Source organism: Lynx rufus, unplaced genomic scaffold (genome assembly GCF_022079265.1).
Source record: "Lynx rufus isolate CCGP_SWC_20201006 ecotype Redwood Valley unplaced genomic scaffold, mLynRuf1.p SCAF_1, whole genome shotgun sequence".
Lineage (NCBI taxonomy): Eukaryota > Metazoa > Chordata > Mammalia > Carnivora > Felidae > Lynx > Lynx rufus.
Window position 1 is genome coordinate 131,871,507 of NW_025814823.1, and position 16,634 is coordinate 131,888,140.

General features: G+C 40.1%; 1 protein-coding gene across 2 annotated transcripts in view; it reads left to right on the top strand.

Annotated features, from left to right (window-relative positions):
- The window catches only part of RGS7BP (regulator of G protein signaling 7 binding protein), a 102,639-nt gene that overhangs the window by 61,989 nt on the left and 24,016 nt on the right, over window positions 1-16,634 (top strand). The window contains exon 3 of one of the 2 annotated variants that reach the window (XM_047066750.1): window positions 276-406. In XM_047066750.1, the coding sequence (XP_046922706.1) occupies window positions 276-406 (131 nt within the window). Of the gene's footprint in view, window positions 1-275; window positions 407-16,634 lie in introns of those variants that run through there. The other variant, XM_047066824.1, reaches the window with a different exon arrangement.

The window sequence follows — 16,634 nt, forward strand, 5'->3', positions numbered from 1 at the left end:
AAAACATTTATGATTTTAAGCTCCCAGCAGAAATCTGCTGCTGAAGGGGAAAAAAAATTAAGAGCTGTTAGTCAGAAAGACGCTTATGTAAGAACTGTGACATTGGTCATTGCTTTGAAAGCAGGAAGTCCTATATTTTAGACTCAAGGCTTTAAGGAATCTTTATTGAGCATCCCTCCCCCCCCCCGCCCCCCCGCCCCCCCGAGCTGAGACAAATGGCTGATGAGTGAAATCTTGAGAAATGCTCACAGCTTTTCTCCTTCATTCTGTTACAGCCCGGAAGATGGTGAGATCCATCCAGAAATCTGTCGGCTTTATATCCAGCTGCAGTGTTGCTTAGAAATGTACACAACAGAGATGCTCAAATCCATATGTCTGCTGGGGTCTCTTCAGTTTCATCGAAAAGGTATCTGCATTTAGTGTGCTGCCATAAACACTGAGGAATGTTAAACAAAAGCTAATCTTTCCCAAAGCCCTAAATACACCCCATGGCTATCTACACACAATTGGAATGGATGTAAATGTTCAGGGAATGTTTGATATAAATTAATAAAAGAACTCTAGACCAATACTAAGTGCATAAGAACACTGATCATCTTGAACAGAAATTGTGGTAGAAACTGTTCTCAAATGTATCATTTTACCACTTGTGAACATGACTTTGGTTACAATCAGCGTGGGGAGTAAAAATATATAACAATCTTACTAGGGGTAAATGCCATCCAAGACTGCTGCTATTTCCCTAAATGAATTTGGCTGCAAGAAGACAAATTACATATTATGTCTCAAAGATTTAAAAATAGGGGGAACTCAACCAACAATAGGGAGGCAGATGAGTAACAGAAAAATCTCATTCCTGGACTTAAATCATAAAGGAATATATTGGCTAAAAGGCCTGAAACTTCCAAAGGTGCCCATGACTTGAGCGTGGTTTGATCAGACTTTTGACTCACATTCTGAATGATCCTCTCTGCCTTCTCCTGGGGGTTGGCTTTACCCTCACACTGCTTTCCCTGACATCAGCAAACTGATTCCAATGGGTCCAGTCATCACACCTGCATACTAAAGGACCCATAAAGAGACTTTTCCCCCACTATAGACTAGAAAATGTCCTGAACTTCTTTCTGATTGGGTCAGATTGGACCATGGGTCTATAACTGAACCAATCACTGTGGCCAGAGGAATGGTTTTATGCAGATTGATTCGGCAATCAAGGCCCATTCCTGGGGAGGAAATCAAAAGTTTCTATTAGTTTCTAATTAGGAGGATTCCAGCTATATTTTCTTTACTCATTCAGTGAACAAATAATTTATTGGAAATCTCTTAAAGGCAAACACTTTATGCTTGAGCTCAAAAGAACAGGATGATGTGAAGAAGGCAATCCTTGTCTGTGATTTAAATTCAGAGAGAGTAAACCCTGTAATTTCAGGGAAAATTTTATAAGAAGGATGGGGCTTGAGCTGGGCTGTGAAGATAGGGTTCAAGTAAAGAAGGAAAAAGAAGGACCTTGCAGTTCACATAGAGACTTGACATCAAATGAGCGTGCAGTTTGGAGGGAACTAAATGGCATAACAAAGTCCTTGTAAAAATCAAATCTTGCATACGTGCTACGTATGCACAGGGCAGAACTAAAAATAGGATCATTCTACACTGCTCCAGAGAAGGGAGAACATTTTTTTGAAACATGAATATTACTTTTTTTTCCCCCTTTCTCCTTCTAAAAGCTGACCTTTCAACAATTTCCTTCACTACTTCTGTTATTCATGCAACTGAACATGTTTGGAGAGATTAGCTCCTAGACGCTCCTAGACGCTCCTGATACCTGATCAGAAAACTGAACACTCACACACACTGATGACATTCAAACAAGTTGTCACTGGCCCAATGTCTTCACTCATCCTGTCTATCGCTCACTCGCTCATGCTGTCTCTTACACACACACACACACACACACACACACGCGCGCACGCGCGCATGCACGCACACGTGTGTGCACTCATGCGTGCGCATGCATGTATTCTTACATGAACTCACATGCAGAGTAGCATTTTCATTCTTTTTAAACGTGGTTGAACAGAACAGGTATGGGTAGCTTTTTTCTGGGCTCTGCATTGGCTACTCTTGCAGTATTTTATATCATGAGCGTGTTGCCACTGCAATCTCCCTGGTTGATGACATGTCCTTAACACTCAGTGACCTCCAACCCCACTCTCGCTCTAACTCCTGTGTGCCACCTGGTCTCCTGCCATCCACTCCTACTCTGTCTTTTCACAACTGGCTTTTGAAAGAAAGGCTCTTCTCAGCTAGCTCTCTGTTTAAAAGTAAAAGGGACTCCCTCATCCAGGTTGTTTCCTTATTGTATTTGGAAATACTGTATTGTCTTGAGCACACAAGTAAAAACACACAGCCTCTTAGCTGATCAGCTCATTTGGTCTTCAGTACCTTCTGTCTACATTGTCAGTCTCTGACCTGCTCCCTTCCCTGCTTATTATTCTAAAAATAATAACCCCCCTGCTCTCACACCTAGCCTTCCATGTACAACACTAAAAAGAATCTGCCTGATAGGGTCTTTGATTTCTCCCACATATAGGATTAAGACTCCACTTGGACATCTATTTTATGCCTCTAAAATCATTATTATTTAAAGTGTAAATCCTTAGACAAACTGGTTCAAAATTATCCAGGATGCCGACTAACCTTGCAGGCTCATGGATCCTACCCCAGACCTACTGCATCAGAATCTCTGGGGGCCCTCCAGGTGATTCCGAAACACCGTGAAGATTGGAAGGTGTCACTCTACCCTTTGAAACAAAAGGAAATCACCCCACTATATGAGTAAAAACTAAACCTTCCAGATCCTTACCTTGCCATTCTCTATCCACCTAAGTATATGCTTTCAACTTTGTTCTATGCTTTCTTCTTTATCATCCACGCTGATGAAAACCAAATACGAAAGCAGTAGGTACCTCTGATGAGCAAGGGCTGTGTGTGATGGCTCGTGCTGTCTCCGCAAGCCCTTGACACGACCATTGAAATCAAGCTGTGGTTTTCAAAGTGTAGTCTCCACACTAGCAGTACCAGCATCACTCGTTAGAAACGCAAATTCTTGGGCCTCAACCTAGATCTATGGTATCGAAAGCTCCCCAAAATTTACTTTCTTCCTGCTTGAAGAAAATTAAAAGAACAATTCATCGAGACATTTCTCCAACTGAATCTATTTGTAACCTTCTGTAACCTTCTGTAATCACCGTCTGGAATCAGCAAACCATCCTTCTACCCCTGGCAAGCCTCCTGTGTTTCCAGGAAACACGTCCAAGAGCTAATTGTCTCATGTACTGTTACCTCTGTCTAAGCACCAGTAGAGGTAAGGCAATGAAGACAAAGAGATTTTCTTAGTGAGAAATCTTTAAACTAGGAGTAAAGAAAACTATCTTATTTAAAGTTAAAAAAAAAAAAAAACCTGGGGCACCTGAGTGACTCAGTCAAGTTAACTGTCTGACTTTGACTCGGGTCATGATCTCAGGTTGGTGAGTTGGAGCTCCGCATCGGGCTCACTGCTGCCAACACTGAGCCCCATTCAGATCCTCTGTTCCCCTCTCTCTGCCCCTCCCCCCCCACCACTCTCACCCCACCCTATCACCCCTCACCTCCCTGCCTGTGCATGTGCTCACTCTATCTCTGGAAAATAAGTAAACCTTAAAAAAATAATTAATAAACTTGAAAAACTACGTGGAAAATGGAAATAAGTAACTAGAAGTAGGCACCAAGGAAAATATCATTAAACCAGAGAAAATAAAGCACTAGAAAACATGTATGAAAATACATACTTGACAAATATCCTGAAAATTTCTGGAGTGCCAAATAAAATACTAGCTCTTAGAAAAGGGGTGGTTCCATTAAAGAAATTATTCCTGGGGCGCCTGGGTGGCGCAGTTGGTTGAGCGTCCGACTTCAGCCAGGTCACGATCTCGCGGTCCGGGAGTTCGAGCCCCGCGTCGGGCTCTGGGCTGATGGCTCGGAGCCTGGAGCCTGTTTCCGATTCTGTGTCTCCCTCTCTCTCTGCCCCTCCCCCGTTCATGCTCTGTCTCTTTCTGTCCCAAAAATAAATAAACGTTAAAAAAAAAAAAATTAAAAAAAAAAGAAATTATTCCTAATTTTTCTAGCCCTATATTTGTATTACACTTCTTCTCTATTTCTTTATTCTCTCCGTTAATTTCCTCATTACACCTAGGAGATTAACCCTATAATGATTGCTTTCGACTCCTGGCTTCTTTCTGTTGACTAATTTATATTCCCACCATCAGAATGGCATAGAAAATGTCAGTTCATGTCATTAGTTTTTCTTCTTTCTTTCTTTGGTATCATTGGAAACTGGAGAGTAACCTGTGTCCAAGAGCCTCCAGCTAGTAAACAATAAGTATATGAAATGTGCTGCTAACAATCTGGAAGGCCATGACGAAAGAGAATAGAAATACTTGACTCCAGTGACCATGGACTGCCAGAAATGACTGGAAGAAATATGTCTAGGGGAGCCTCATTGACTCAGCCCATAGAGCATGCAGGTCTCAATCTTGGGGTTGAAAATTCAAGCCCCAAATTGGGTGTAGGGATTACTTAAAAGTAAAATCTTAAAAACAAAAGGAAGAAATATGTCCACAGACCACAGCACAGGAGTACTCTTACTCAAGTAAGAGTTGGGCAAATTAAGAGATGTAACATGCATCTTGTCCTGGAAACGTACAGCCCCTTCTCATAAAAGTAGACAGAGGGGAGTCAGCAAGCCTAAGCGGCCTTACTGCATGAGAACAAGAAATGGGGAAGGGATGGGGAAGAAGGCTCTGCCAATGTGACTAAGTCCCTTTTCCCCAGGATCTACACAAATCTGTCTACCAAGATTGAAGATGCCAGATAACATATTCTTTATCCAAAGGCAGTAGTATCTCTGGTGTGGCCTTGGGCTAGGGTAGTGGCCTGTCTAGAAAATCTCACTAAGTCCCTTTATCCAGGAAATCAGTAGTCCTTGGAATCTTGGGAATAGTGACTCCCATTCTAGTCTGTGACACTTCAAATATCTTTCTACTTAGAATTTCTTTCTGGTATGTTTCTTCTAATGTGTGGTAAAAGTTGGTGTTTGGATAACTTTTAGGTTAGCTAATTTCTTATCCCTCTGCATGAGTGTTACTGGTTGGCCATTCCCCCTCTTCTTCACTATTTCTTTTCCATCAGAGAAAAGGAAGGAATTGTAACTGAATCAAGTTTGGCTCTATAGGAGGGTCTTTGGTCAATTTGTTGTTGTTGTTGTTGAGATTAGATATTGAAGCTAGATTGTTTCACAGTTACATGTACTTTTAACTTATTTTTATTTCTAGTTACCCCCTGGCTACCACCAGAAGTTCAGCAAGTACTCTGTATCATGTTTAGTTTTGCTATTGTATTGAGGAGTCATAAGCGTACTCTTTGGAGAAAAAGAGTGCACAAAGTTACGGCAGGAGCAAAGAGTATGGTTTCCTTCTGGGAAAAATAAGGCTCAAATCATTTTAAAGCTCCTGCAGGGAGCTTGGATTTAGTACTGAAGATTGTCTTCTTCTCCCAATTAAGCAAATTCTAAGTATCCTTACTCCTTAACATAATCTTCTGTGGATCTTCATGCTTTTTCCATGCACCATGCTTCTGAATTTTTGCTGTCTCATACATCTCCCTGGTACAATCTACTTGGAAATCTTTTAAAATTTACAAGATCATGCTACTGCCAAAAAGAAGAAGGAGAAGGAGGAAGAGGTAGAGATGGAGGAGGAGAAGGAGGAGAAGAATAAGAAGAAAAACAGTAATGAAATGATTTTCTTTTTTCACGGCCAACAAAATTAAAGTCAATTACAGTAATGTGAGGTAAAATCCAGATTTAATAAAGGCATTGGGTTGTACCATGTAGCTTGTGGTTTGGAGAATTGTTTATTTCAAGAAGATGACAGATGGGAATAATTTTAGTCATTTTGTAGTTTCATATTCTAACACTTAAAGTTGTAGATTGGACCATTGCTTGACAAAGTGTAATTTCTTTGTTTATACTGCAAAATAGTTGCTCTCTCTTCTTCACACTTAGTTAGTAGGAAATCTTTTCCCATAGCTGAGTCCATGTATCGCACTGACCATCAGTGCCTGTTTCCTGCCACCAGATGAAACGAGACTGTAGGTCTCATTTGCTCTGTTGGCAGTAAGTGGGGCCAGGTTTCTAAGGGAATTGAATGATCCTACTGTTTTGACCATGGTTTTCCTCCCTCTCACGTTCTCTCCCCATTCAATCAGTTTGGGCAACAGTGCTATTGAAAGGAGCAGAGACAATAGAACATTCCAGTGCAGCTCCCCTTCACATGTGAACTTGCTCTTTCCATCTGTGTTTTTGCCTCACCTGGCTCTGACAGTAAGGGGGCAGTGGTCCCCTCTGACTCTGCTCTACCTCTGGGCCACAGCTTACAGCCAAATTGTCCCCAAGTCCTCTGAGGGTATAATGTAATCACAAAGGGAAAGGAGAGAGAAATATTGAAAGTTGAAAAAATCTCAATTCAAAATCTAGTGGGAGCTGAGAGCTCAAGATGCTATTATGAGAAATTAATGAACTGCCTGCCATCCAGCAAAATACAGAATGAACTCAAGACAAAGAATAGAATATGAGCAGTAAAGACTCCAATATATTCAACCCTCCTATTAAGAAATGTAAAGGAAATGACCCACACCAATAAAAGAAACAAGCAACATAAAAACAGAAATAGAATATAGCCACAAGACTTTATTTTCCAATGTAATGAAGCAATTGATACTAAAATAGAACAGCAGGTTAGAAGAAATGAAGCAGAATAGATCTTAGACTATGATTCAAATTCTGAGTGGAAACATGCGTTCATTCTTTGAACAAATATTTATTGAGCACCTATCATATCTAAGGATATGATAGCACCTAGAACAGGTGCTAGGGGACTTCAGGGATCAAGGCTGAAGACACACCTTTTACTGTCAAGTATATACTCTAGAGCAGAAAAATAGGGAAAAAAAAGAAAAAAGAAAAGAGGAGAGGAGAGGAAAGAAAAAAAAGAAAAAAATTCAAATGTTCTAAAAATCCCCGATACTAATAAGTGCAATGTCAGTAATTAAAATAGAATAGTTGATACAATAGAAAGTAACTGGGTGGCTACCCTAGAAGGGAAGGCCAAAGCTCTGTGAGGAGACAGCGTTAAATCAAAGATTTGAATGACAAGATGGAAACAACCTCATAAACATTGGTGTCTGATGCAAAGAATCCAAGACTAGAATGAATTTGCACTGTTTGCAGAATATAATTATAACCACCTTCTGGAATCTATTACAAGGGTTATCTAGCACCGTCTATTTCTCTCTCTCTCCCTGTCTTCATATGCCAAACAGTGAGTAGGACAACATATTCATCACCTTGTACCAAAGTTGAGTCAGTTGAGGACTAGGATGATAGCAGTAACAATAGCTCCCACTTACTGTGTACTTTCTACTAGCAGCTGCTTTATACATACTATCTGGCTTTTTCCTCACTGTTATTTCCTCCATTGGACAGATGAAGAACCCGAAGCTGAAAGAGATAACTTGCCCAAGGTCCCATAGCACATTAAGCCCACTGCAAAGTTCCTGATTGTTCCAGCACACCAGACCCTTTCCCACTAAGCTCCATTGGAGAAGGGCAAGAGAACATACCAAATGGAGAAATAAAAAGTACTAGTACGATTGGTTGAATTTTATCCACAGATTTGACTTTTTGAAGATTAGTGTACATATTTCAAAATACCGTGTTTAATGGCTAAAATCTATTTTGTATTTAATTTCCTACCAAAATAACATTAAGTTGGAGAGTTACTTTTAAGGTGGGAAGCAAACTTAACTCCATAGATCATTTAATGATCTATTTATAGATCTATTTATTATAGATCTATTTATCATAATGATCTATTTATAAAATATTTTACTTTGGGTGGGAAGAATTCTGACAAAGAAATGAGTATATTTAGTAAAATTAAATTAAATTAAAATTAAACAAAATGTAGCATTTGTGTGATCCAAAGGAAGGATAATTCAGCCATCATACTCCTGTGGGAAAATTGGAATTAATTAATTATACAGTAAATATACCTTATATATTGTTCTGCTCTACTTTAGGGGCCAGAAATGAAGCAGTAAAAACTGCATAGGGACCTTCTTCAAATGCATCTCTTTATCTGCTCTTCTCCAGTGCTGCTGCGGGACCCTTGGGCCTCTGCTTCCTCACATAGCTACGTGCAGCTGCCAAGATGGCTGCTACTGTGGGGGCAGTGACAGGAGTACAGTACCATAAGGAGCACAGAGGACTGTGGGGAAAGGAGGATAGTTCTGTATCTCTCCCAAATTGGCAAATGTTTATTTTCCAGTGTATGGATAAGAATAGAGCTCTGTTTATGTTATCATTTTTATTTTCCACTATGTGTTTTATGGCACTGTGAATATCTTCGTACCACAGCATAGAAAAGCCTTTGAAACTACTTTCTAATATAGGTAAAAAGCTAACTGAATTAAAATAATTTACCTCTTCTCAAACGACATGCTTTTTAGAAACTCGAGAGTAAAGTTGGATTACTTCACAAGCAGCCTACGTTTCCTCAGTTTGTTTTTTCTTTTCATAGTGCAGAGAGGTAAAAAGCACCTACCGGTTATGGAAACACTTGAGAGCGAGAACAACTACCTAGATAAGGTTCCATACATGCATCTCATGCAAACCGTGTTCGTTTTGCTCCCAGTCAGGATGAAAACTTTTGTGAAAGCCTTGTCTGTGCAGAGCAGACAATGTGTCGGGAGTACCAAGAACACAGGCAATTTGCCCCAATCATAAAGGAGATGAGAGTGCAGTGGTGTCATATTAGCTCAGAGAAGATTGGCTTTGATTCCTAGGGAAATGTACGCAAATGGATGAAATAGACATTGCTAGACACCAGGGGCCTCCAAAGAGACACTGTCTATAGCAGTGCTTCCCAATGTCACTGGCAGGAAAGCAAGAAGGAATGGGAGGGAGAAAGGGAAAAGCAGTAGAGGAAAGCACGGATGGAGAAGAAAGAGAGTAGGAAAAATAAGAAATCAGGAGAAGGAAAGTCAAGTCGAGTATGATAAAGAAGCTCGCACTGGAAATAAAGGACCCCAGCACCATCTGCCAGGGCCCGTGCCTAGGATTTCTGAGGTGGAGGGTACTCTCTGGAACTCTTGAGGCTGCCCCAGAATCAGATGTGTTTTTATTTCTCCTAAACAACTGACCATTTCTCACGAATATAAGAATAACCAACTTTCCAAACTGGTATGTGCTTCATGGGTGGTTTCTCTTAACTTTTCCTCAAACACGCCTATTATATTATCCATAAACAAACTAAAAATACATGGAAACCCCAAGGGAGCTGAAGGCAAAAAGCTTTGCAAGGCCCTGAGGAATGTAGCCAACTTTCTGATGTCTAGTTCTTAACACTGATGAAGCCAGCTTAGTGTGATTTCAAGGTACTCTATGGAGTCTCTCCCCTACGTCTATCCCCTCCCTGAGCAAATATTTGTTCACTGAGGCCTGAAATTGATTTTTCAGGGGACAGAGTTTTTCATTTCATAATCAGAAATGATTTTGAATGCATATTCACTCTCTTGGGTACAGTAAAACGTTGACTTGAAGTTACCATTTGTAAGCTGGTTGACCCCTTTCCTGAGAGCCCACCTGATGTTAGAGAACTGGTACTCCAATCTAAGGACACCTGGTCACACAGGGAAGCTAGGGATAAGGAATTCAAACTAGCCACTGTCCAGTTGTGTAGACCAGAACTCTGCTGACTCATTAATGTGGTCCTAAGAACATCTATGAACTGAACCTAATTTTCCAGCTTCATCTTTCACTAACAGTCCTCACCTCACCTGCCCCCCATACCTTGTCCTGCCGCTCTCCAGGCATCTTGAACTATCTGTAGGTATAGTATCTGTAGGTACTTGAACTTGCACATTCTTTGCAGTTCCTCCTTTTGCTTGGAACTTATTACCCATCCTCCCCCATCCCACGCCCATCCCTTTCATCTGGCCTACCTTCTGGGTCATAATTTAGATGGGACTTCCTATAGGAAGCTTTCCCTGGGCCTACATCCCCAAGCATTTCCATGGCACGGATTTTAGCACCTTTTACATTGAGGGGTAGGTAGTTGCCTGTTTTCCTGTCTGTTGTCCTCTCTAGAGTTGATCACCTTGAGTGTATTCACCGTTGTATCCCCAGAATTTAGCATAGTGCCTAGAGCAAAATTTCCATGAATAACTAGTGAATGGATGAATGTACTGCTTTCATTTTGCATTTATTGTCAAAAGAGAGGGAGTATAATTGGTGGAAAATCTTGTCCAGACATGTTAGACTGAACTCATACATATATTTTCCCTCCTTCGGAAACTCCATTGAAATAACAGAAAAAAGATATCATGAAAAAATAAATAAATTCATATTAGTTCTTATATTTGTCAGGATAGAGTACTGCTTCATGAAACAACACCAAATCTTGATGGATTAAAACAGTTAGAATTCATTATCCATGACAGAGTCCAATGCGAGAGCTGAGAGGGTGAGCAGTTTTGCTCCTTCCACTCTCCACGTCCATCCAATGGTCAGGAGGAGAAAAGACAGCAAGGAGAATCACATGGGAGGATTTTTCGGAGCGAATTTGGAAGAGGAATACATCACTCCTACTTACAATCCACTGGCCGTAGCTCTCCCACATGCCACCCCCGCCCCCCACCCCCACTTGTAAGAGGAAAAGGAAACAGAGGTTGGCAAACAAAGAACAGTCTTCTATGCCCCTGAAAAACAAGGAAGGACGTCTTCAACAAACCAGAAATTTGGAAGAATTTCTCAAAGCTCCAAAGTTATTGAGATTGGATTGGTAGATATAAATGAACAGAGGAAACCACAGCTGATAAGATACTCAAAAAGAAACAAAAGAAATTCAAGCAGGAGAAAATTACTGCAAAAATAAAATCAATTCCAGAAATACTTTGAACTTGGAATCAACAAATGCAAATCACAGGAAGGGTTTCTGGGACTATTGTCAGGGAAATTAATGTTTGAAATGGCATTCAGAAAAAACTGGGCTGCCCCACACTGAGCAATGAGACCATCACTGCTCGCCCCAGGAGGACATCTGGTGTGATTGTCCGGACTGGGCAGCAAAGCAGAGCAGAGTGTGAAATAACTCTGAGCCTCCATAAAGACAGCTGTAGAAGAAAAAGAAAGTGAACACATTACTCCAGTGTTTTTTCACAGGCTAAATTGTTCAGTATATCTCACTGGAGTAGGAGTTTTATTTTTATTTTTATTTTTTAATATATGAAATTTATTGTCAAATTGGTTTCCATACAACACCCAGTGCTCATCCCAAAAGATGCCCTCTTCAATGCCCATCACCTCCCCCCCCCACCCCCCATCAACTCTCAGTTTGTTCTCAGTTTTTTAGAGTCTCTAATGCTTTGGCTCTCTCCCACTCTAACCTCTTTTTTTTTTCCTTCCCCTCCCCCATGGGTTTCTGTTAAGTTTCTCAGGATCCACATAAGAGTGAAAACATATGGTATCTGTCTTTCTCTGTATGGCTTGTTTCACTTAGCATCACACTCTCCACTTCCATCCACGTTGCTACAAAGGGCCATATTTCATTCTTTCTCATTGCCACGTAGTACTCCATTGTGTATATAAACCACAATTTCTTTATCCATCCATCAGTTGATGGACATTTAGGCTCTTTCCATAATTTGGCTATTGTTGAGAGTGCTGCTATAAACATTGGGGTACAAGTGCCCCTATGCATCAGTACTCCTGTATCCCTTGGGTAAATTCCTAGCAGTGCTACTGCTGGGTCATAGGGTAGGTCTGTTTTTAATTTTTTGAGGAACCTCCACACTGTTTTCCAGAGTGGCTATACCAGTTTGCATTCCCACCAACAGCACAAGAGGGTGGATCCCATTTCTCCACATCCTCTCCAGCATCTACAGTTGGAGTAGGAGTTTTAAACAGGAAACTCTGAGTAGACAGGAGGCCCAAAAAACAGGCAAGTGCCCAGGTAACTTGTTACTGGAGATGAGAAGCACCCAGAAGATAAGCTTTAAGCACCCATTTTGCAGCCACACATCCTGTCCCTTCACCAAAATAATCAGAAGGAGGGAACTGTAATCAGAACGATAGGCAAACAGAGATCCTCAAAGATAAATCTAGATAGATATCCAGGAATGACAAATTAAAAAAAAAAATCGACTTTGGATGAGCCCCACTTCTCTCTCTCTCTCTCTCTCTCTCTCTCTCTCTCTCTGCCCCTCATGGGATTCTCTCTTCCTCCCTCTCTCTCTCTGCCCTCACTCGCTTGCTCCCTCTCTCTAATGAAAAAAAAAACCCAACACCCCAAAAAGGGGATGCCAACTGCAATAAACAAACAGCTAATACTTGAAGAACAAATTGTAAAGTGGAAACAGACAAAGAATTTAAGATATATGTAGTTGATATTCTCAGAGACATTTGAGTCTATCATACCCATAAAACAATAACTGTCAGTAACAAAAAGGAAGCAGCCAAATTTGTTGGAGATAAAAATGTTATCAACCAAATAAAAACTAAATAGCTGGGTTACTTAGTGTTGGGAGGCAACTCTCCAGCTTCTTGCATTTCTGTACATCTTGCCAATGGAGGCACTGACTGCCCTTTTGTTTTATACTATCTTTTCAAGGGTATTTACTTAGCAGATAGATGCCTTGGAAAATAGAGATAGCATCGCTTTCCAGAGCAAGGCATCCTGACTATTCAGTATAATGAAAATGTTTCCCTCTTGGGCAAAGGGCAGACATGCTTCTAAAAGGCACATTTCCTAAGCTCAGGGTTCCTCTTTTGTCACACAGCCCCTTGTTGGACAGGTAGTGATCTGACGCTTTTTGTGTCTCCCTGTGGGAATTAGGATTCAAGAAAACAACACAAATGCTTATTAGTATGGCCACTACTATTCTGTGAGTAATAAACTGTTTTTGTCTCTGACCCAGAAGTCTCCAGGCTTCTTCCAGTATCCATGAAACTGTGGCAGGCTCACCAACAGGTATAATAAAATCTCAGACCCTTCACAGTTCTTAACAATTGTTATAATGAATATACTGAGACCCTAAAATAGTGAACTATAAGATCAAGTCAAGGTATTCTCCCAGAATTCAGCCCCCAAAATAAACATGGAATATGGAGGATAGTTAAGAACCATATAGGATGGATCCAGAGACTCCAATAAGAAATAGGAATTCTGAAAGAATGGAGGGAATAGAGAGAAGGAGATAATCAAGAAAAAGAGAAAAACTTTTCCCAAACCTAAAAGAAATAGTTAAATTGAAAATGCTGTAACATCTCAATGAATCACTCCATAGAGTACTTAGCAACTATTAAGGGAAAAGGGTACATCTATAATGGTAGATCCCCTTTTTCCATTGGAATGAAAGCTTTGGACAGAAACCAAGCCACTAATAATACTTAACTAACAATAATGGGACAAACTGACTCATATGCTTTCTAATGCATTGCACTAAGCCAGTCACAATAGCACTTCTATAATACCCACGCCAAAAAATGTTTACTCTGAATCCACACATGCAGAAACAATAAGAAAATCCAAACGGAAAGCCTTTCTATAAAACAACTAGCCTGACCTCTTCATTCAAAAACATTAATAACATGGGGGCGTCTGGGTGGCTCAGTAGGTGGAGTGTCTGACTCTTGATTTCAGCTCAGATCATGAATTCTCAGTTCATGAGTTCAAGCCTCACATTGGGCTCCATGCTGACAGCATGGAGTCTGCTTGGGATTCTCTCTCTCTCCCTCTGTGCCCATCCCACAGAGGGGGATTTCTCTCAAAATAAAAATAATAAAATTAAAAAACTTAAGAAAAATGCTAATGACATGAAAGTCAAAAAAAGACAAGGGTGCAGTTCTAAAAGAAAAATGACAACTAAATGCAGTGCACAATCCTTTTATGGAAGCTTCCTTTTAAGTTTATGGAACTTAAAAAAAAAAGGTTAGAAAAACATTATTGGAACAACTGGGGAAACGTGAATACAGACTGCATGTTAAATATTAGTATTGTATCAAATTGTATTGAATCATATTTAATCCAAGCTAAATAATTTTTTGGCCCAATCATTGTTTTGAGGTTATGTAGGGAAAAGATCCTGTTCTTTAGGAGATATATGCTGAGTAGTTAAAGTGCCATTAATGTCTGCAACTTACTCTTAAATGGGTCATAAAAAGTTATAATTATATGTATTTGTGACTTTAAATATAAAAATCATATACAATCAATACAGTATGTATATATGAAATCTATACACATATACATACACATAGAGAGATGGAGAGAAATAAAATATAACTAAATATTAACAGTTTGTGAAACTGGAATATTTGGGTATCCGTTATATTTTTACAGGTTTGCCATAGGTTTGCAAATTTTCAAAATAAAAAAATAGGTAATAAATTACAAATGGCAATCATATGCCAAAAAAAGATTAACATAAAAAGAAGCTATTCCTATACATATTTAGGACCCATTTCATAAATCAAAAAATGTGAAGATAATACCCTAAAAAGTTTTCAGAGAGCTGTAAACAGGCTACACACAAGTCATTCTGGATATGGATGTAAGATAAGGAAACAGTAGCATCCAAGTTTTGAGAGAAAGTTACTGTGAAGACAGATTTCCATATCTAGTCAATTAAAATTTAAGTGTGAGTGCAAAGAAAGAGAAAAGAGAAGAAAATGTATTTTCCACAGACATTCTCTGAAGTAATTAGTCAAGGATATGCTGCAACAAAATGGAAACTGCATCCAAGAAAGCTGAAGATGTGGGACCCAAGAAATGTGGTATACAAAGAAAGCAGGAGCCATACGTACGCAGCAGTAGAGATATGAAACAGTTACAAGAAAAAACATATTCAAATTTATGTACTATTAAAAATGTATTTAGTTAAATACATAAGGGGCGCCTGGGTGGCTCAGTCGGTTAAGCGTCTGACTTCGGCTCAGGTCATGATCTCCCATCTCATGAGTTTGAGCCCCACGTCAGACTCTGTGCTGACAGCTCGGAGCCTGGAGCCTGCTTCAGATTCTGTGTCTCCCTCTCTCTCTGCCCCTCCCTCCTCTCAAAAATAAACATAAAAAAAAATACATATGCAAGATAATTTCTAAAAGAGATAAGTACTATAAAGGCAATAAGCAGATACTGTACTGGAAAGGGATGCCCAACATGAAGTCAGTGCCATCAGTAAGTGAAAGCAATTAATATCTACTTGCAGAGTAAACTTGATCCCATAAATATTCTGCAATTGAGAACCCCTTAAATGCATACTGATACCTTCTGTCTTTGAAGATGTTTCAGCCAGAGAAGATACAAGATGATCAAAATTCTGCAGAGATTTTGTGAGCTGATAGAAAGCACTCAACTGCAAGCCCAATGTTCAAGGCTTTTATTTTTGTTCATCTGCATTAGCAGAGTTAGAACTAGTCACTGAAAGCGAGGAAAAGGAGGAGATGACCTGGTGAGATGACAAGCTCACAGGTGTGTTTCAGTTATATGAACAGTTATTTTACTTTGAAAAGGTCAAAGAATGATGTGTGTCTTATATAAGTAGTAGAATTATTACAGGCAGTTAAGTGTAAAACTGATTGTAGATTGGGTTCTCTTTATGCCTTTGCCTGTAAAAAGTATATACTTGAGGGAGGTAAAGAGAGGACTCCAGGGGCACCTGGGTGGCTCAGTCAGTTAAGCATCCAACTTTAGCTCAGGTCATGATCTCACGCTTCGTGAAATCAAGCCCCATGTCAGGCTCTGTAGTGATAACTCAGAGCCTGGAGCCTGCTTCAGATTCTGCGCCTCTCTCCCTTTCGCTCTCTCTCAAAAATAAATACACATTAAAAATGTTTTTAAAAAGAGAGAGAGGACTCCAAGAAAGAGCATCACGCTACCTCGTGTCCTCCCTGTTCTCATTTGAATGAAAGCTTTGAGCTGTACAGTCCTGACCACAGGAGAGGGGCTACTGTGGCCCCAAGCCAAGCAAAACCCATAGGCAGAGAATTAAGTCTGCTCATGTATCTTCTTTCTCTACTCTTCACTGCCCAAAAAGCATACTGCTTTCCCCAAATCATTTCAACTCCACAGGAGTACCCCAGGAGCCATGTGTGGCCCAATCCTTCAGAGTTTTGAAAAGCAAAAAGCTAGGGTTTGGTTCTTTTTGCTTCTCTCTCAGAGCTTAGCTGTCACTGCAGAACTGTATCCTAAGGCTGACCCTGCTGAGCAGCGGGTAGCAGATGGGCTCTAGTTGTTGCACTTTCCCAGGAAGCACAATGCAAATACTTTTAAGAGGTCAGTGCCCTCCAACTGTGAAATCGTAAGATGCTAAATTACGTGCTTGATTAAATTTCACCTCCCCCCCAGCATACCATAAAATTGGAAAAGCAATTCCATCACCCAGGATCAATGTGCATAAAGTATACACAAAAGGATCAGAAGTTCTCATCAGTAAACTGTGTATTTGCTTTGGCTGAATATTCAGAGGTCCATTTCTACTCT